The 21,820-nt window shown below is 46.2% G+C and overlaps 1 protein-coding gene across 3 annotated transcripts in view; it reads right to left on the bottom strand.

Annotated features, from left to right (window-relative positions):
- Nucleotides 1-21,820, bottom strand: part of SUPT5H (SPT5 homolog, DSIF elongation factor subunit) — a 342,489-nt gene that overhangs the window by 18,091 nt on the left and 302,578 nt on the right. For all 3 annotated transcript variants that reach the window (XM_069644283.1, XM_069644282.1, XM_069644284.1), the window contains one exon: nt 16,701-16,796. In XM_069644283.1, the coding sequence (XP_069500384.1) occupies nt 16,701-16,796 (96 nt within the window). The remainder of the gene's footprint in view (nt 1-16,700; nt 16,797-21,820) is intronic.

Here is a 21,820-nt window from a genome sequence, read left to right as displayed (position 1 = left end):
TGTGACCTGCATTTAAGCTGGACCAAATCTCACGAGTGTTTTTAGACACCAAAAATGTCATCATTAGTTCTGCTCGATCTTGTTCGATGATAATGACATGAGATTTGATCCAATTTTGATAAAAATGTCGTCTAAGTTTAACAGCATTTTTCACTTCTGCTGTGGTCATAGAAGATTTTGTATTTTTCTTCAACAGTCTTACGTCACGCCGCAGAGCTCTCTTCGCAGATAGAAGAACATTACTGGACAGATGCTTGTGCGTAGAGCCTATAGGTCTAGGTGAAACAAAGGACACTATGAAGTCTGTCAGCAAAGGGGCGTAGTCCACCATCTGAGCTTCATTAAAAGTAGAAAACCTTTGGCTCATATCTTGAATTTGCGATCCAGTAATATGAAGATGGTTGCCTCTGACATATACAGAGAGAGGGATTTCATATTTTTGACAAGACTGTACCCACTCGACCGTACAGGTGAGTCGCAAGAGCTCATGATCACGGTTCTTCATCGAGCAGACTTGCAAGTTGACAACTTCTCAGCCACATTGCGAGATACCCAAAAAAAGTCTAATATTTTTTGGGAATCAGCACAATGCCAGGTCGATTTAGGCGGCTGGTCTCCTCTCACATTACCATTTAACGTTATGCAATTCTGATTTGCCAGTGCAGACATCCAGAGCTGTCCTCTTACAGCAACAGCGTTATCAGGCATGCGTATATTTATGTGTTGCTAGATATCATATTTGAACCATGTGCAGTTCAGATCTCCACAGCAAATTATTGATAAGTTATATATAATAATTGCGTTGTCAAGGAGCTGAATAATCGAATTTACGAAGCGCTTGGTGCTAATCTTTGTGGGATTCCAGTACCCATTTATAATCAAAAGATGTTTACGTTTTAGAGTATCTGGATGTTTTGTCTGGAGAATAATGCCTTGAACAAAAGGATTCGGATTAGTCGTGTCCAGGGTTGACCACCAAGCATTTATTTTTACCAGGGTTAAAAGGCCTGAAAATGGATGCCCTTTTTGATTTTTTACTGCTGGGTTTAAATAAATGGTGAAGCCTTCCCTCGTCGGAACGTCACACAACCAGGTTTCCTGGAGACAAATTACAAATACCTTTTCCAAGTTAACGTCAAACACATTGACTAAGTGGACGAACCCTCGAGTATTCCAGGATAGAATCCTACACAGGCTGTAACGCTCACCTGGTATCCACGGGGACGTCACTCAGCCTGTTCTGACCTCTTACGACCTCATACCCTTCTATGGAGTCTACTCGACTGGAGACTGGGCCTGAAACACACGATTGGTAGAGTTTAACTCCCTATTGTCTCTGAGTGCTTGAACCCCTTCTTCCCCGGGGTCCAACCCTTCCCTTTGATCCACAGCTCACCTTGTTTTCTTGGAAAGTGTGCTCTCCGTCCTGCTTTCAGCGCAGGGGCGTGTTGATTGATGTGGGCTCGTTGCTGCCTAGTTACTTCACTGGCAAGAGTCCGACAGGTAAGTATGATGAGTCTTTTGAACAGTTCTCTAACTTCGTTCCTTTCCTTCCTTAGATGAAGGCCGGCGTCCGGGGATGGCGACGTGCTGCTGAGATGAGTAGCGCTGAAGGTGAGAGCGCGATGCAACCCTTTCGTATTTGTATTGAACGGAGTTCTTTTTCTGTGTCTTTTAGGTGCCGCGACGTTTTCAGCGTAGATGCCGGTTATGAAGAAGAAATGCGGTGAGTAAGCGCGGTATGCGGCACCTCTAGATGTTTCCACGCTAACCTGCAGTGTCTTTTCCCTCTTGCAGACGGATGAGAAGTTCCGGAGACAGAGTTCCCTCAGAGCGGCTGGGATTAAGGTAAGAGTTTGAAGCTCGTACAGTCTTTAAAAATAAGCGAAGATTTGCTGAATGCTTACTAATGCCTTTTTTCTGTTCTTTTCCCTTTTACTTAGGAAGCGGCGTGTCGGGATGGGAATGACGCCGCCGAAGATGCCCGCAGAACAGAAGCAGCGATGAATGATGGGCAGAAGCACCACAAGGTAAGGCTGTTCCTAACGGTGTTCTTGCTCTTGCAAGAGCTGAGCGCAGAAGACAGATGCAGGCCTATTGGAGACCGATCCGAACACGGTGAGTGTCACGCTGCAGGTGCAGAAAACACAAAGCATGTTTCTCAGCCTGGGCGTGGCTTAAATAGTCTCTGGGTATCCCAGGTGTCTCTGGGCTGAACCACACCCAAAAGACTAGACCGCACATGCAGTTCTGGGAACCAAAATATGTGGGGGCATCCATCTTGTCCCCATCAATGCACTACAAGTCCAATCCCCAATGTTATCCTATGGGAGGGAGTGAGTCTGGTGCCACAAGCGCCAAGTCTGACTCCAAGTGGGTCTTTGGAGGGATGGAGAGGCCCTTGAGGGCCATGTAGGTGATCGTGGCCTGGCTCCAGCCTGACATCTTGGAGGGCTGGGGACATGAGGGGCAGGAATCATGACACAGGCACTCGCGCACCTCAGGTCATAGCTATTGGTGATCATGAGGTTTACCCAGTTTGGTAACAGGTCGAAAGGACGTTTGGTCATTGGGACCATCTCGTTGATTCAGAGAGGATGTGTAGGTCAAAGATTTTCTTAGTTGGGCGCATCTTTGTGCGATATTTAAATCATCAGCAACATTTGAATTCTGCTCCACTTCGTTGTGGCTCACAACATTAGGTTCGAGCATTATATCGAAGCCGAAAGCAAGCAGTTCATCAGTAGCTTTCAGGATCGTTTTGCGAACCGCGGCTGAAACAATATGAAGTAAGACTTGATCAGAAGTGTTTTCTGTAGGGTATTCCACAAGCTTGATGTCATCTGAATGGATGGTACGTAAAGAAGGAATAGAGTTAAATAACTTCATTACGTTGCTACGATTTAGATCGACTTAATTATTGTCAGTTTGGATATTTTGAAGCCGCAATTTCAAAATTTGCCTCGTCGATGTAGTGGTTGGGTTTGAATGAACTCTTGATGTATAAATGAACCAACTTATTCTTTTGATTTAAAGTCATTTTTGGGTTTAATTTTGAGACCAGGACTGGTGTGCGCTCGCTTGCCCCTAAAGATCTTTTATTGCTCTTGGCATTATGTGAAACCGTCGCTCGATCATTGAGCAACAACTTTCTGGGCGTCTTGGCACAATCCAAGAGGCTTTTTTATATTGAGAGGCGTCTTCAATGCTAAGTTGACTGGCACAGGGAGAGTCCTCTTGGTGAGAATAAGTTGATAAATCACATACATTTATCGCCGGTGTGGAGGGTGAGGAAGAGGTACTTTCAATATCACAATCTACCCTTCTCCGTTTGTTCGGAAGTACATCTAATGGTTCCTGGTCATTATCAGGCATGTCCTTAATTGAGGAGACTTTTGAATGAGATGATTTCGTCGTGTCTGCACGTTTGAACAGACCAGATTTCACTGGTGATGACAAATTCCTGATGAATTTCTTTACTTTGGAGCGTCCATGCTTCGTTCTAGGGCGTTTTGCCTCATTTGAAGAGGTCGTGGCTTGGAGCTTGATTACGCTAGACGTAGCTTGGAGCATTACCTTCTGAAGAATCGGGACCGGTTTGGCAGCACCAACAAAAATGCCAAACGAAGCTGGAGGAGCATGAGCTGTAGCTCCAGAAGCATGCTTGCTACTTTGGGTGTTAGTCTTCTCCGGTTGCAAGTCTGAATCCTTGTTTGTCCCATTTTCAGGGACAGCTTTGTTTAAGGAGCTACTAATTGAGACTGATTCGTTGCTCAAACTAACAGAAGTGGGGAGACCATTCTGTTGTGCCAACGAAGAAGGTTCACCATTTTGGGGGACACTTTCTTGTGAGTGTGACGCCACAGCAGGAGCAATGACATGGTTAGACAGGTGGACCGCTATTGGTAGAGGATGTAAACCTTTTAAACATCAATCCATTGCGTTTGTTAAAGTTGGCAAAGAGCCTTCCAACCTTGTCGTGCAAGTCTAATGCACAGTTTTTGGGGAAATGACGTCAACAGTGTGACACATCCATTTTACAGCTTCAAGCAGACCCTCATACAGGGTGTCATTTTGACAATGTCGTCGGGCTGCCAGATCACTTAAGCGATCCTGCCAACGAGAAGTCAGATCAGTTTCTCTTAAGATCTGATTTTGCAGAAAGTTGTTAAGCTTCCATTTTGTCCATTTTTTCATTAGGTTTGAAATCATCGCAGTCTAATCTTTAATTGACTCATTAAGGGATTCATAAAGTTTTACAAAAGGGTTCATTGCCAGCGATGAAGCGGCTAAGACATTATTATGAATTTGAGTTGAAGCTGCTGCAGAAAGGCTCGACTTAGAACCACGCTCAAGAGGACGATCAGTTCCAGGCAGAGAGCTATTTACTGCTTCTGTCTGCAGGTCAATGATTAAAGAGGCATGGCCAGTCAGTTGTTTGGCTGCCGCCCTTGCAGATGGAAACATTTTTTCATTCAAGCGTGAGGTGCGTGGGGTGATGGATGAAAAACCTCAATGGTTTGGTGACGGCAGGGGCTGGGTTAGCTCTTTTTGCAAAAGCTTCTTGGTCGTTTGATCGTCCGCTGAGACGTGTTTTGAATTCAGGTGCAAGGCTGACCCATCCAAGAAGGCTTCTGACATCATGAAATTATTAGGAGGTCTTTCCTCATTTCTTGTGTTTAACTGTTGATCAGCGGCTTTGGAGGCAATTTCTGAACGTCTTTTGTTGGTTAGAGAGGATTCATGATGTGCACAAAAAGTCAGTGTTTAATTGTGCCATCAGGCGTGCGTCGTGCGACGTTGGGTTAGGGCATTGGCTAAGCATTTCCTCAAGAGAAACTTCAACACCATTAATTTGCTTCAAAACATATGTTGATTGAGGAATTATTTCCTCGTCGTTTATTGTTGGTTCATGTCGCTTTTGAGGTTTATGTGAAGTTTGATTCCTTACAAAGTCGGCTGGCTCGCTCTGACTTAAACTTATTTGGATGTCGGCCTCTGCGTCAGCATTGGCCAGAATGGCATGATCAGCGTTTTCAAAATCATTCGAGGACTGAACAATCGAAGTGTCGGTCACTTTTATTGAAGGAGTAGCATTTCCGGCAAAAGCGCTGGCGGGTGTTACCTTAGTTGGTGACTTTGTTAGTGAAGATCTCAGACTAAGATTAGAACATGACAGGCCGTTTTGATTGTTTAAAGTAATTATTTTTTCTTGAACAGAGCAATTGGCAGCTTCAGTGTTTGTCACCTCCATTAGTTCAGCGTCTGACGTCAAACGGAGAATAACAAACATCTAACGCTTCGGGGCTTGCCGAGGACGACAATCCAATTTGAACAGCAATTGAGGGTGCCGGGGCCAAGCCAAGTAAGGTTAGCAGAGCATTTGATTTCTGCACAAACAACTCTGCACCCGGGCTCCGGTTCGAGCTCAGACTCGATTTTGGATTCTTTACCGGCGTTCCCACTAGCAGGCTTAGGGGCAGAGTCAGTTTCGTTAACAAGCATACCAACATTTGTTAGACGTTCGGTACATACCACATGTGTGAGGGCAGATGGTTCAGTTTTTTCAGTCAAATCTTTCAAAGGTGGTTGTAAAACTGACTTCTCACTTACCTTTATGGCTTTGGCGACCGTGGAAGCTTTCATTGCGTTTCAGGGGTTCATCATCCGGGCGATGTTGTAATGTCTTGTACCTGGTGACGGGGCCTGTGTTAGCAGTAATTTCTTCTCAGCCGCCTTCAGCTGCCCAATGCGGACTGAGGCAGACTGACTCTACACCTCGACTCCGCGCGAGAATTTGGATTCAATAGGCACACCTCCTTGGTTAAAGTGACAGTAGCAAATGGTAGCAAAAGGGTGAACCACGTCTCTGCAGCTTCTCAGAGAACAGAAAACAGAGTAACCTCTGATGCAGACTGACTCTACACCTCGACTCCACACATTATGGGATTTTACTGCGGGCTGCGTTGTCAAAATGGCCTGTTCTTTTTTCACCATTTCTTTGTGTAAAGGTCCTTCAGATTTACTCTGCGCGCCAAACCTGGTTTGGTCCCTTTGTTCGTTTAGTCTTTGGTGGGCTTCACGAGTGAAACCCGCCTCTGGCTCCAGGGTGTCTGGCGGGGGCAGGAAGCAAAGGAGGTGCCCGAAACTCCCTGTGCTTAGTCTCCTAGGAGACAGGAATGCACCCAAAGGTGATTGGCCGGCTGGCTGTCCGGCAAGGACAGCCACCCTGCTGGGTGACTGACAGCTGGGCTGGGATGAATGGGAGCAAGCAGCATATAAGGCAAGGCTTTTTGGCTTGGAAGGCAGAGTCGACCACTGGATGAAGTAATCCGAACAAGAACTTGAAGAGGACGCCTGCTGCAACTCCTGGACCGTTGGTTTGCCCGGTGAAGCCCTGCTGCTGTGCTGAAACTCCAAATTCGTATCGACAGGGAAGCTCCTGCAAGGACAACTTCTACCTTTGAGTTGGTGGGACCAATCAACTACTAAGTAAGCCACCTGGACATCCTCTCAACGCTGGTCGAGTATCCACTGCAGTCGCTGCTGGAACCGGATAGCCAGGGAGAGGAACACCAGTTTGTATGCATTGCTTTTAAGCTGGCCCAGAGCTCCAGGAAGATCCTCCGGACGCCCAGGAAGCAGGACTGACGGAGTCCGAGCCCCCCTCAACAGAGTCCAGGATACCAGAAGCAAGGAAAGCCCATCTTGACAGCCAGGAACCACAGTGTTGCTATTTGCGGTAGACGCGAGGAGCTGAAATACCGAATAGCGACTTGTTTGAAGTTTGCCGGTTGCGAGTGGTGACCGTCCAGTTGCAGTGCAGGAGTCCCCAGAAGTCTTCCCTCTTGTCCCCACGACTGAGGCCCAGGATCAGCGAGATCTACAGAGCTGCACAGGAACAGAAGTCACCTGCTGCACTTTTACTTCAACCTAAAGGTACTGTAAAGTCTAAGAGAACTTACCTCTTGGAGACTTGCTTGGTTGCATGTGTAGAGTTGCTTACAGCTTCTTTACTTCACAAGCCTAATCAGCTTGTGGCCCTACTTTGATTTTCTTCTATTCTACCAAGACATTTTAAAAATTGGAAAATACTTTCTACTTACCTGCAAGAAGTGCTTCAGTTCACTTTGACGTTTGCTAACTTAACATTGGCTGGCCTAGGCTCCCTGAATGACTCTTCTCTCTTCTGCTTATGTGTTTTGCCTTCTTTCCAGGAAAGGGTTAACTGACTTTGCATTGGGGGTTTGTATTGAAAGCACTTACCTACTTGAGAAGAACTGTGTGAATACTTGTTTTATTCTAAACTGCACCTCTAGCTATTGAAGTCACCTGAGTGTTTAGGTAGGGCCTGTGTGTCATCCCAAATGGGTATTTGCTGATTTAGATAACTAAGAGTGTGCATTTTTTAAGTATATTTGTGTGGTGTTGTATAGTGCTCCCTTCTGAAGAAGGCTTATTCTAACTGACTGATAAATAAATTAATAATTGTGTTATCAAGAAACCTTGTGTGTAAGAGTTTATTTGAATACTTGTCACTGTCAATCTCTGTAACTCCACTACAGCTCACATTGACCCCTCTTGAGATAAGCCTGGCTGCACCACATGCTACCAACCTGTGTAGTGCAGACCTATACCAAAGGTTGGGTTTCTATTGCCAGGAGGTCAGGGTTGTTGTAGTGCAACCAAAGGGTACTGCATACAATCTTTACCAAAACCCTGACGTGATCCCAGCACCCCCGCGTACCTGCAGAGGCTTCCAGGCCGCTTCTCCAGAAGGAGCCATGGCCACCTACAGCGACCGGCCCCGAAAAAAGAAAAACACGTGTTTCGAGTGGTTTAGCAGGAGCCATTTAAAAGAAAAGTCCTCTCTGCTCTTTGAAGCAGGTGCGGCGCCGAGGAGAATGCAGGCCGGTGTTGCAACCCCATGACGGAGGAGTTCGGGTGAGCATGCACATGTGAGTAGACTCTTGTTAGCGATAAGTAGGGGACAGATGCATGGGGAAGTGTGAAAGGTGAGAGTACATGGAGAGCAAGGTTATTGGCGTGACGTGGATGAGGTCAGGGTTATTTGATAATATTTGTATTATAAGGTAAAGCATTATATGGTAAGGCAAAGGAAAGGCACGGAGCCCCTCCTCGGAAGGGGAGGGGAGTTGGTACCACAGGATATTATATAATTTAAAGGAAGAATATAAAAATAAGGGTAGTGGTCTCTTAAGTAGTAGGCCTGGAACAAGCCCTGGTTGCTATTTTAGCGCATTTGTTTTAATTTATTGTGTTTGTGCTTTGTGGGTAAGGACAGGCCCCAGAAGGGGCGGTAATTGTGTGCATCACGGTGTGGCGTTGGATGGTCTTGTGGAGTGGTGTGCGTGCAGGGAAGAATGGGGGTCGATTTCTTGCTTTTTTGTTTTTGTAGCAGCACGTTAGAGGGGTTTCGCAGGGTTAGTAAGGAATACAGGTCACTAAATGGGGGGGGGGGGGACCACAGATAGAGCACATGTACAAGGCCCTGCTACTGCATCGCGACATGGTGGAGAAATATAAGCAGTGGATCGTTGAGACAGGAGGAGGAGGGGGGCTGCCTTGCTCAGTATTTTGTAACACATGTCCACATTTCTAGTAGCAAAATATAAGTGAAAGCAGCTATAGAAGATACAATAGATTTTCGATCTTTGGCGTATATTTGAAGACGAAGATGATCAAGGGAATGGAGAGGAGGCGCAAAGACAAAGATGGACAGTACAGAAAGGGAGAAGGAGAAGGCGGGGCAGTGGGAGGGAGGGGATTATATCACTTGACAACATATCCCACAGAAGGGTACACTAATCGAAGTTATGTAACCGGTGCGATAGGGACCCTTTCTGCTGCGGTAGGGTCTCCTGCAGCGTCAGTAACATCACAGTCTACCGCTCCTCCGCCTCCGTATACCCATCCGCCCGAAGTACTGGCATAAGCGAGTTACAGATCGATGGAGTTCCGAGGATATGTTGACAGGATTACTAATGCAATTGAAAAGGCTACAGAAATCCCCACGAACAGAAAGGAATATAAGTGTATTGAGAGAAGGAGCGGGAGAGTGCAGTCGGGGGAAATGCTGCTTAAGATTGATACTGAAGGTATAAGACATGTAGGTGTTGAGAAAGAAAGGAGCCAGGGTGGGTGGAATATCTTGGGAGAGGAGAGGAGAATATGGTGTTGGGAGAGGATGTGGAGGAAGGGGATGCTGGTAAGTTCACGGAGGATCCGAGTGAAGAAGAAAGGAGGGCTGAACAGGTGGCTGAAAATACCTCCCAAGCAGGTGGTCTATGGGCAGGGGGCAAGAGTAATTACGAGGAAGGGTGTGGGGAAGTAGAGCAAAGATGCAGATGCCTCTAATACATAAGGGGGAAGGGAGGACACAGTATGTGCCTTGGCCACAAATGGATAAGAATAATTTAATTAAGGCCCTCCCACAGCTCACAGCAGGGGCGAGTAAGTGGATATACGAGTTTGAAAAACAAACAGCAGGTTAACCCTGGCAATAGGAGATCTTAAGAGCCTGTTGGTTGCCATAATTGGGGATCAGACTGAGGATGTGTGGGTTAAGGGCGGATACCCGGGAGTAACCCTGGGGGACGACGCACATGATGGAGCATCATTCAATGGAGAGCATTAGTATGGGACGCATTACGCAGCACCTTTCCAGATACTCCCGATTTACAGTCTTTGATGCAGTATACCATGGGTGATGATGAAGACCCAGCTAGATTTATTCTTCAAATGCAAGAGAAGTGGCGAGCTGAGACAGGAAGACCGTGGGATCAATTGATACGATTATTTATTGTAAAGACAGGTTTGCAGAGGGCGCTGGATAAGATTGTATTTCCAGCCATCCCTTTGCCTCAATACCCACAGAGTATAATAGAGCATCATTGTAAAAGGATTAGGGAGCGGGAGAGGAAAACCGCGCAAAAGCGTCAGTGGGATGAAGGTAAATTGGTAGAGAATGATTTGGCAAAGGTAGCAGTTCAGGTGCCTGTGCCGACGCCAGTACAGGTAGAAGGAACAGAGAACCAAGCAAGTTGTGAGTGCTACTATTGCAGCGCTCTGGGCCTAAGTAGGACAAGGACAGTGGGGCTGGGGTCAACAGTACCCCGGCCCACAGTGGCAGCAAGGGGGGCCATAGCGAGGTCGAGGGGGATTTGGAGGAGCAAGGGGAGATGGGTTTGGACAGTCTCAATGTTGGAATTGTTTAAGGTGGGGGCATTTTGCAAGGGAATGCATGAGCAGGTCCGCAGTAGGGTATAATTATGGACCACTGCAATAGGGCCAATGGCCCCATGGCCACCAATGTCCCCAAGGATGAGGGTACCAGCAACAGGGTCAAAGGTACCACAAATAGGAGTATCCATGGGGGCAATACCAAATGTATAATCAGCAGCCACAAGCACGGCACCAGCCGCAACAGCAGGGTGGTGCGGCTCCAGTAAATAGGGTGCCAGGTGGGGCTGCCGCTTCCTTTGGGGGAGCAGCAGAGGTAGGAGATAGCCTGTTTGTGTTCCCTAAAACAAACACATATCCCGATTAGGACAGCCCACAGAGAGCTCCCCTGTGTCCAGTCTAGTCGACGACTACCCATCCTGAAGAGGAACCGTCGGTGGGGGCAGAGATAGGAAATAGGCAATTCATATTCATGGTGGACTCTGGTGCAACATAATCATGTATCATGGAAAGAAACTTTCCACCATCAGGAAACTATCTTGATGCGCAGGGATTCTCTGGGGCTATTTCCAAGGTTCCATATACTGAGGAGTTGGATGTTAAGGTGGGAGTGAAAGTAATACAGGCACCCTTACTATATTCTAAGAGTTCCCCTGTCAATTTACTGGGTAGGGACCAGTACGTGGACGATCTGCTAGTGTGTAGTGAGTGAACAGCACTGCCGAAGGGACTCCATTACACTTCTACAATTGCTGGCCTGTAAGGGGTACAAGGTTAAGTTACAATATTGCCACCAGGAAGAAATCTATTTGGGGGAAGTTCATAACAGCAAATGGCAAGAGGATACTACCCGACAGAGCAGCGTCTGTATGCACCACCCCCAGATCCGCCTCAGTTAAAGAGATGCAGATGTTTCTGGGCTTATGCAATTACTGCAGGGCCTGGGTTGTATATTACGCGGCATACACAAGGTCACTTTTACAGGTCCTTAGGGAAGCGCAAAAGACAAAGGACCACAAATTACAGTGGACAGCTGAAACGATCGGACAGTTTGACGATTTAAAGGAGGTGATTAGTTCGGCACCCGCACAGATTATATGCAGGAACTCCATTTGTTTTCACATTCTGATGGTCATCTTATGATAGCAGTGCTGACGCAAAAAAGCACTACGGGCCACAAGCCACTGACCTATTATAGTAGCACTCTGTAAGCAGTGAAGCAAGGGCAGTTTGAGTGCGAATAACCATTAGCAGCTGCTGCCTTTGCCATAGAGTAAAGTTCTATGATCCTAATGGGGTGTTCAGTAACTTATGTGGAACAGTCTTTGTTAGCTATTTTAGAAAGATCAAAATCTACCGTGACTACGCAAAGGTCGTCGGCATACGAGATTATCATCTCTAAACCCCATATTCATGTGGTTAGGTGTAAGACAGTGAATCTGGCCACCTTTTTAACAGACATGCCTACTACAGAGGACTTGACGGAGCACGAGTGTGCCACATACGTGGCTGAGGACGATGACGCTCCTAAAACAAGGGATTGTGTATTGGCGGAAGGTGAGGTATTTTGTTGACAGGTTATCCACAATTGATCAGGAGGATGGGCAGAGACGGACAGGGGCAGCAGTGGTACAACTTGAGGAAGGGGAGTACAAGACTGTGGTTATAAAAAGGTTGCCCACGCATTATTCTGCTCAGGCGGCAGAACTTGTGGCGCTCATCGAAGCACAGAGTGTCACAAGGGTGTAATGTCACGATATATTCGGACTCGGCGTAGGTTACAACAGTACATGCCGGTCTCTCCCTATGGAAGAGGAGGTGGTTTCGGAGGGCGGATGGGTCTCCAGTGCAGCATGCAGTGTTAGAGATGCTGATAGAAGTGTTATCACAGCAATCTGTTGTGGCGGTCGTTCAGTGCGCCGCCCATATAAACGGGAGAGACTAAATCTCAAGGGGGGACGCAGCCACAGACGCGGCAGCCAAAATGGCAGCGTATATGTCAAATGAACTGTCCACCGAGTACGTTGTGACTGCCCTACTGACAGACGAGCATCCAGTGCCTTACACATCATTGCCCATCTCCCAGATTATCGAACTACAAGCAAGGGCACATGAGAGGGAAAAGGAGTTGTGGTTACAGAGCAGATGTAAGCAATCTCTGACACATCTGTTATGGAGGCAGGAGAGCTCTGGGAAGACAGTAATGCCCCAGGAGCTACTAGCCGTAGCGTTTGAACAATTACACTACCAGTCTCACAGTTCGAAACAACACATAGCTGCAGAGATACAGGAGGATTGGTTTATACCAAACCTCCAGGAAAGCATCACAAAAATGGTCATAAATTGCACTACATCTCAAAGTTTAGTACAGGGGGGCGTTACGGGGCACCTTGCCCCGCCCTACTAGCTGTTCCATGAATTACACAGACTACGCTAATGTGGGTGAGCATTGTAATGGATCCAGGTATCTCATTGTAGTGGTCTGTCCCTTCTCAAGGCGAGTGGTCTGCACATCTGGATGCCAAGTGTGCTGGAAGGTTTCTAGTGCTGGAAGTTTTCCTGCGCTGGGGTTTGTGTAAGATTTTAAGATCAGACAATGGTACACATTTCATTAATGCATTATTCCAACACGTTACAGCACCTCTTGGCATCAAACATCTGATGCTTTCAATTATCATCCACAAGCCAATGGCGTTGTGGAGAGAATAAACGGCATTCTGAAGAGCGAGTTATCTAAATTGTGCACCATATTAAAGAAAAACTGGCTGTACTGTCTGCCACAGACCCTTTTTAGTTTACGCATACAGCCAAGTAAAGATCATCTGTCAACTCGTGAGGTGGTTACAGGCCGGCGTATGCATACCCCCATGTCCCCTGTGACAAGGGTTTCTGATGCACACAGCACTGCAGCAGTTTTAGGAGAGGATTTAAGGGAATATTTGACTATACTAATTCGGGCCATTAAATGTGTCTCCTGACAGATTGCACCTCCCAGGACTACAGAGACGCCCGATGCTGCACAAACAACGGGGACAGATCGTGAGCATTTAACGATTCAACCACTGCTGCCGGGGGACTATATCTACGTTCGCAATTTTGTGTGCCGGTGGAACAAACCTTGGTTCCAGGGAATGTACAAGGTGGTGTTTTGTGTTCCCCTAGCAGTCAAAGTGAAAGAATTACGCTGCTGGGTTCACCTCTCTGACGTTCATAGGGCACCTCCAGAGAGCACAGTTGTGCATCAGTTGTCTTGAAACAAAGGGTAACCGTACTCGTGCCCTGATTATCTCACCGGCCTGTCCAGAGGCGATACGGGTAAGGTGGCACGTCCGAGGGGCAGGCCAAAGCTCAGCTGCTAGCTCTACATTTATCTCCCCCCCCTCTCCTTTTAGTATAGAGTAAGTCTTGTACATTCTTCCCTTTTCAGTGTCTTGTGTGTCTGTGCTTTTATTTCAGGAAAGAAGATGGACGCAACTAATGTACATAGATTGTTAAGTAGGGGCCTGAGGCGGAGAGACACGAATGAGAGATTGTGGACATATATCGATTATAGTGGGTCAGTAATTGCTGGAGGATTGTGTGTGATATTACTAGGAGTGTATTGGGGGAGGGTATTATAGGGGGAGGTCCTATAAAGGGTGGGAAGTGGGAGAAACAGGATTGTATATTATCCAAATGGAAAGATACATAGTGTTGATAATACAAGTGGATTTACATATATGAGTACTATTGTGAACACTAATAATAATAATGGAAGTGAAGATAATGACAGGTTACGTCTGTGAAGAACTCAGAATAGGTCGTTTACAACAAGCAGGGGATTGTTGAGCACTATGAAATAGTACAATGATATTTCTGAAAGTACAACTGAAGCGGCCATCCTTGAGAATGCATATAGAAGAACAAAGAGGAGTACAACAAAAGTATGACACGCATCAAGGGCTGGTATTTGATGTGATAGAGGATATTTATCACCCCGAGTTCACCAACTCATGGTACTCTGAAATGAGTGGTGTGGGGAGAAACGCTGTGAATGGGAGCTTTTATGTGCGTTCAATCATTCAGCATGCGTCAGGCGGCTCCCACGGTGTTAGTGCCACAAGCAGTCCCAATTATAGAGGCACAATGCCTGGTTCATCTTGCGCTATGCAGAATAAAAGGAATGTTCCAGGCACACAACATGAAGGGATTGTTTTTGTGAATTACGCTGACGACACGCAATGCGTCATTCCCATCTCATGTTCGCACTGTGAGGACAAAATCTACATTAACAAAGTATATCATAAAAACAAGACTGGATAGTGGCAAATTGCTTGGCCCTCAATAGTACAAAAACAGAACGTATGCTTGTTGGCTCAGATGCTAAACTTGAGATATTGGGTCCGATATACAATAATTTTAGAGTAAGGGGAAGACCTTAGGTATTCTAGAAAAAAAATCTAAACATGAAGGCCCAGGTGAACAGTTTGATCTCGTCCTTTTATTTAATCAAACTGTTTCGCCATAATTGCCCTCTAATCTCCGGAAAAAATTCGGAGACAATAGCCAGGGCCATTATAGTCTCCAAACTGGATTATTGCTGTAGCCTGCTAGTGGGCATTTCTCAAACAGATCTTCAACATCTCCAGGTTATCCAGGACGGGGCGGTTAGGGCCAACAAGGGCCTTCACAGGAGAGACCATGTGTCAGAGGCAAGGAAGTGTCTTCACTGGCTCCCTATACAGGCCAGGGTGCATTTTAGGCTATTACTCATAACCCAAAAATGGCTTTTGGGCCAAATGCCATCCAACCTAATGGAAGCCATTGTAAAAAAAAAACCTAGCAAACGGTCTCTGAGATCAGATAACACAAACCTTCTTAACACCAATTGTTGCAACACTAATAAAGCACGCAACTGAGCATTTAGTATAGTGGCACCGCTAGCTTGGAATGCCTTAATGCCTGCATTGAGGACCATATCCTCGACAGAGGTTTTTAAGAAGAAATTGAAGACTGTTCTCTTTTGTTAGTCCCAATTAATACAATATTCTAGTGATCCCATAGGGCACCCCTTCGTTCCAGGCCTCTTCCTGTTGTGTTTGTTCTGTCTGTGAGTCAGCGCCCATAAGCCTTCGGGTACCAGGAACGCTCTACAAATGTACAAACATAAACCTAAACATCTCCTTCAATGGTTCCAGGAGAAAGTTGGTAGGGTTGTCTTAGTGAATAGCATCTCTTGCACTGGCGGTATATTGTATGACGTACTCCTTTCGTTCTTATGATATAGAGGTGGGGGAGAGGCAGACGCCGTGAATTATGCATTAATTTGTCCCTCTGCATTGTCGCCAAGAATGAGAAACCAGTGATCGGGTCTGCTGTCACCTCTCTGCTGGAACCGTCCTGCAGCAATGGTTTCTTCAGTTAAAAAGGTAATGTCCGACCCCTGGTATAACTGACCTGTGGGCCGTTTGCTTGATCCTGTGGGCTGCAGATAGCTTTATCTCGCACCCCTACAGGTCTCCCATAGAGTAACATTGGGGTGACCACCCATTGTGCTCTAACCCTGCCTTAGGACACTGGTCCTTGGGGCAAACCTGCAAGGGAACACCAAGATTCCATTGCCTTTGTAAAACTAACTTTGCTTACCTGCAACACTGAAAGAGACTCCTGCTTGCTAAACTTAACCTTTTACCCTGCTTTGCTGCTCCACCCCTGGCCATGGGTGGCCCAGTCACCCAGCTGAACACAGACTCACATTATATAGGGTTGGACTCGACAGCTGGATTAAAGTCATAACAAATTATACAAGTTTGGAACAGTTTGCATACATGTGTCAGATGAGGGATTTGTTACTACCAATGCTATTCTGAAGTTAGTACAACTGTGATTCATTATCTAAAGAATACCCCAAAGTGATCTTGTACCCTATAACTGTTTTAAAGTACTTACTTGACTTACCACCTATGTCTTAGAGTATATAATACATGCTTTTTTAATATAAGTTTTAGTTTTTTCTTGAACCAAGTGTATGCTCCGAGTTGTTTGTCCCTCACTACAGCCCTCCTTAGAATAAGCATGGCTGCTCGCCATTCAGCCAAACCTTTGTGTAGTTCAGGCCTAAACTAAGAAGTGTAACCCTAGGCACCCAAGGTGGGCTTTTCCAGGTTCTGTCACAGACAGACACTTGTGTAAAACTCCCAAACAAGTAGTGTTACAGTGGTGGGATTGTGTAGTTTTGGATACACTAAAAACGCCAGGTAGGGTTCCAACCAGTGAGCAAACCTGCTGGGGGTACCATTGAAGTAGGAGGGAGTTACAAAAAATACATCTTTCCTAACAGCAGCCTTTGCAAGTTTCCAGATGAACTTTTTTGATTTAGAGTTTTGCAACATGCTACAAGTTGTAACAAAGTGGCAACAGACATTTTCAAAACAATCAGCATCATGCAGGGTTTATCTCATACACCTCAGTAGCAGCACAAAATGGCTCCAAATTTGAGAAAAACAGATGGCTCTTACCTTATTATTTTTGGTTGGGGTAACCGGTTCCAGGTGTTCTCCAGAAATACTGACTACCTTTTCACCATCCTGCAGAAAAACAGAGCACATGCCACCCTAGAGAAAGAAGGAGAAATGCCATGAACTTTCTTGGAAAAACTAGCAACATAACCTCAGGGAAAAAAAAAAAAAAAAAAAAGATATGTTTACTTTCCACATTCATTGTACGATGTATTATGGACTATGGAATAATAAGGTGGTGGCCTTTTTCTCACACTGCGATAGAACACATTGGCAGACATTGGCATGAGTTCTGCAGACACATTGGCAGAACTCATGGACTGATTATCACCACACATGTGCAGGACCTCAGAATAATTTTCAATAGCAAAACCTCTTAAATCATTTCACATTTAAAAGTAAAAATGTATACATTTAGCCTATCTTTTATTGTTTCTTCAAATTTGCTTCAAAACACAGTTACTTTTCTGCACAGTTTCTAATACAGTTAATGTAGTAGACAGGAACAAACAAGTAAACAGGCTGGCAAGATGTTAGGGAGTTTTCCTAAAGTCCACCTATGTTAGGACTAGAGAAGACTCAGATGTACAGGTTTCCTATTTTTAGATTTGCCCTGTGTTAGGGAGAATTTTAATTTCTGTGCCAATTCCCTTTAACCTTAGAGACCCTAGCTCTTTTGCTGGATTCAGGGCTTTTTAATTTTAACTCATGAGCGAGTGGGACTTTTTCCTCACTCTGTCATGTGTTTTTCCTGACAAGGAATTTTGTATTTTACTGTTTTATGGAGTCTGGTAAACTAGGCATCTGCGTTTTGCATTGTGACACAGCACCTTTTGTGCAGTGTCACTGACAAGTCCCTTGGACTTCCCAATGTTCTTGGGTGAACTACTGTTCCCAAGAGTAGTAAGATTACCCCCGTCTTACTTACCTTTTCCTTTGTGGGTCCAGCACACCACCCTATGTGGAATGCAGGGGGGTTACATAGTAACTCCTTTAACCCATTCCTCATGTAACATTCTGTTACACTAACTCACTTGAATGGCTGGTGGCAGTGGTTTCTTTTTTACTACCTTGAGCCATGCATCTGCAGACCGATTTCTCAGTTGCAGTACAGCACCCAAGGATGACCATTTTCTCAAAATGGCACTGCCTTCTTTTTTCGCAATTTATTGTCCATTTTTTTCTTCTGGGCTTTCACTCCGTTTGAATCGGGTTTGAGTCCTTTGTGTGTTTTGCCTTTCGCGGCTTCAGCCCTGAAGCCCGCCCAGACTCCAGTGTGTGTGGAAATGCAGGAAGTGATGGAGGGTCCCAAAACTTCCCTGTCCTTTGCCTCTAGTGTCTGAGTGAAACCAGTTCTGATTGGCCAGCTGGCTGTCCTGCAGGACAGCCAACCTGCTGGGTGATTGACAGTCTAGGGCTGTGAATGAATGGGAACGTGCTTAAAAGGCAAGGTTTTTGGGACTAGTGGCAGAGTCGACCACTGGAGGACAACATCCAATGAAGAAGACGTGAAGAGACTCCAGCAGCAGCCTTCTGGGTCGCCAAGTGCCCAGTGAAGCCCTGCAGCTGTGCTGACCCCGTTTGTGTATCGACTGGGAAGACCCATATGACACGACTTCCTCAGTTACGCTGGTGGGACCAACTAGCCTCAAGACAAACTATTATGGCGCAACCTGCGACTTGCTGTGACTTTCCTAGGATGCAGAATCCCAATACCAAGGGTCTCTTGCCCATCTACGAGTGCATTGTCTTCCGAAGTGCGAATCTGGCCAACACTTTGTGGGCATCTAGAGGACCTTACAGAAGAAGGAAATCTGCATCCACAGTCCCCCTCACCAGAGTCCAAGACAGAGGGATCAAGGAACTTCTAACCAGAGCTGTTCATTCTCCTTTGGCGCTGAGACAAATGCGTCAAAACCACAAAGAGCTGCTGAATCGAGGAAAATCTATTGCTTCTGAGTCTCGAGTGCTGCCGCAGGAGCCCCCCCAAGACGTCCTCCCTTTCATCACCACAACCAAGGACCAGGAACAAGGGGCTGCTGCACTGCAACCAGAAGGTATTCAGCTGGAACACATTCTTCAGTTCACAGGTACTGTGGGGCTTGGGAGTACGTTATCCTTTTGCCATTTGGGGTGCTTCCGACCTTGGGGAGTGCTATTGTACCCTACTCTGAGTTTATTTATTTGGATTTATAAAGCGCACAACGGCCCTCGGGCATTGTGACGCTGTTACAGTATATTCACTTAGATACAGCTTGACAACAGAATCTTAGAGACAGAAAAGCAAGGGTTAAACAGACAGTATTGTGGAGGTGTTCCATGGTTACAGGGGAACATCATTAGAAGCATTCAAATGTAGTCTAGTTGAATAACTTGGTTTTTAGCGCCTTTAACGCTTTGAGAGAGTTTTCCTTTCGTAGGATGAGTGGGAGGCCGTTCAAAGCCTTTGGGGCTAATACTTCAAAGCTGGTGCCGCCAGCTCTGGCTCAATTGAATGCCGGGACTGAGAGTAGGTTAGAGTATAGATCTCGTTTTGGTCTGTGGATGGGCACCTGATGTATTCATTCAGCTAGGTAAGAGGGGGCAGACTGTGAGAGGCATCTGTGTGTGATAGTAAGGGCCTTAAATAGGATGCGCTCTTTGATTGGGAGCCAGTGAGCATCTTTCCTGGCCTGAGAGATGCGGTCTCCCTTTGGGATACTTAGGGCCGCTCTGAAAGTGTCGTTTTGCGTGGTTTGTAGTTTGTTGAGGTTGTTAGCAGAGGCGCCTAGTAGCAGGATGTTACAGTAATCCAATTGTGCGGCAACATTGGCTCTTGGAATGTTAAGGCAGTTGTTTGGCGATAGGTGAGGTTTCACTGCGGTGACGATTTTTGACATGAGAGCAGCGGATGAAGAGATGGTGCCGACCTGTCTTTCCATTGATAAGGTGGAGTCCAAGTATACACCCAGGGTTTTTACTGCAGCAGAGACTGTAATAACAGTGTTCTCAATTCTGATAGAGCTTTATTTGTTGTCTAGTTTTTTCAGGGACTCTTTGTGACCTACCAGTAGGATTTCCGTTTTTTACCCGTTTAGACACAGGCCATTCGCTGCCATCCAAGCCTGGATGCGAGCATATGTCTTCTGGAGAGTGTTGAGGTCTTGCTCATAGTCACCTGATAGCGGGAGAAGGATTTGTGTATCATCAGCATAGTTTCTGAACGCCATGCCGAACCATTCTAGGTCACTGAACAGGGGTAAAGTGAAGAGGTTATAGAGAGTGGGGGATGTGCAGGATCCTTGTGGGACTCAACATCCAATGGGGGATGGAATGGCTGATGCTTGATCAGAGAAGACCCTCATGGCTCGGCCCTCCAAGAAGGAAGTGATCCAGGTGGTTGTTTCATGGGAAAAATGTGCTGTATCCGAGAGGTGCTTGCACTGGATCTTGTGGTCCACCAGGTCAAAGGCGGCCAAGAGATCAAGGAGTAGGAGGAATGCGGATTTGCCCTTGTCCATGGAGTCAAGCAGCTGATTCTTGAGATCAAGCAGGGCCGACTGTGCAGTGACGAGGATGGAAACCAGATTGTCTTTTACAGAGGATGTCGTTTGCTTCCAGGTATGACTGGATCTGCAGATACGCAGGCTTGGCCAGAATTTTCAACAGAAATGGAACCGTGGTGATTGGTCGGTAATTGTTGGGAGAGTCGGGATCAAGGGTACGTTTCAACAGTGGCCGGACCCAGGCTTCCTTAAGGGAGGGTGGGACGGTACTCGAGGCGAAGGAGGCATTGATAAAAGGTAGTGATAAAGGAGGCAAGAGCTTCTGCACAGACTAGAAAAGCTGGGCAAATGTCACATTTACAGAGCGATGGTTTAATATGCTTTATGATCCGCAGGACTTCAGGTATGGTTACTTCCCTAAAGGCAAAAGGTTTAGGTGTGTTTGTGCCATGTGGGCTATCTGCGGCTGGCAAGGTGGCAGCAGGCTTTGATTTAGGTGATGCTGTTTTAAGCAGGTTGTCGAATTGGGTTTTGATTTTTTTCTGGAGTGTTTTAATTAGATCTAGAATGGCATGTTGAATATTATTACACCATGTCTCATTTTTCTCTGTGGGTTGCGTGGAAGTGGGGATGGGAGGGAATAGTCAGCTCATTATAAATGGCGAACAACTCTATAGATTGAGAGTTGGCTTTCTCAATTCTAGTGTTGTAGGCAGACGCTTTGGCTGTGGAGTTAGCCTATTCGTATTGTTTTGCAGCTGCCAGGTAGGTAGCTTGTGTGGACATGGAGGGGCTTGTTTGCCATGCGGTCATTGCTGCTCGTTTGGTGGTTCATATATCTAGGAGTTCTTGGATGAACCATGAGTTAGCATGTAGTATTTGCTTAGCTTTCTTTTTTTCAAGTGGGGCTACAGCGTCTACTACCTCCATAAGTGTGGCATTGTAGAGCTCTACTAGTTCAGTAGGGTTGTTTGTTGTAGGGTGTACTAGAGCTGAGGTTTCAAAGAAAGGGAGAATTCTAACCTTAGTGAGTAGTTTTTTTTACCTTGCCATGCTAGCTGGCGCAGATTGGCTAGGTTTACCTCTAGTTTTAGATGGTATGAGGAAATGCAGTAGATGGGGGTCGGTCCAGGGTCATGGAGTTTTGGAACTGATGTCAGCATCACAATTGTGAACCGCTATCCAGTCCAATATGCGACCTTTAATGTGGGTCGGGTTGTTGACTAATTGGGTAAAGCTTTGTTCCTGAAGGGCTTTGGCGAGGGCTTTGCCTTTCTTGTCTTTGGGGTCTTTGAGGCCCAGATTTAGGTCTCATAGGAGAATTGCTTATGTTAGTTTTATGGTTGTTGCCTATGAGGTGTGTGATGTTTGCTTGGAAGTCATGGGGAGGGCCTGGAGGGCGGTAGACTAGATGTAGTGTTCTAGTTTCATATGGCGAGAGAGATATTTTTCTTACTAAAGCATCAAAGTGGTCTGCCTTAGCGGTTTTTATTTGTCTGGAGTTGAGGGATTCCTTGAGAATAAGGGCGACACCTCCTCCTTTGTTGGGAGTTCCATCTTGGTGGAAAATTATGTAGCCTGGTGGTAATGTTTGGCAGATGGCTGGACCGGAGGCTTCGTGTAGCCAGGTCTCTG

The sequence above is a fragment of the Ambystoma mexicanum genome, chromosome 2p, assembly GCF_040938575.1.
Source record: "Ambystoma mexicanum isolate Mex_15411 chromosome 2p, UKY_AmexF1_1, whole genome shotgun sequence".
Lineage (NCBI taxonomy): Eukaryota > Metazoa > Chordata > Amphibia > Caudata > Ambystomatidae > Ambystoma > Ambystoma mexicanum.
This window is presented reverse-complemented; position numbering and strand designations above follow the sequence as displayed.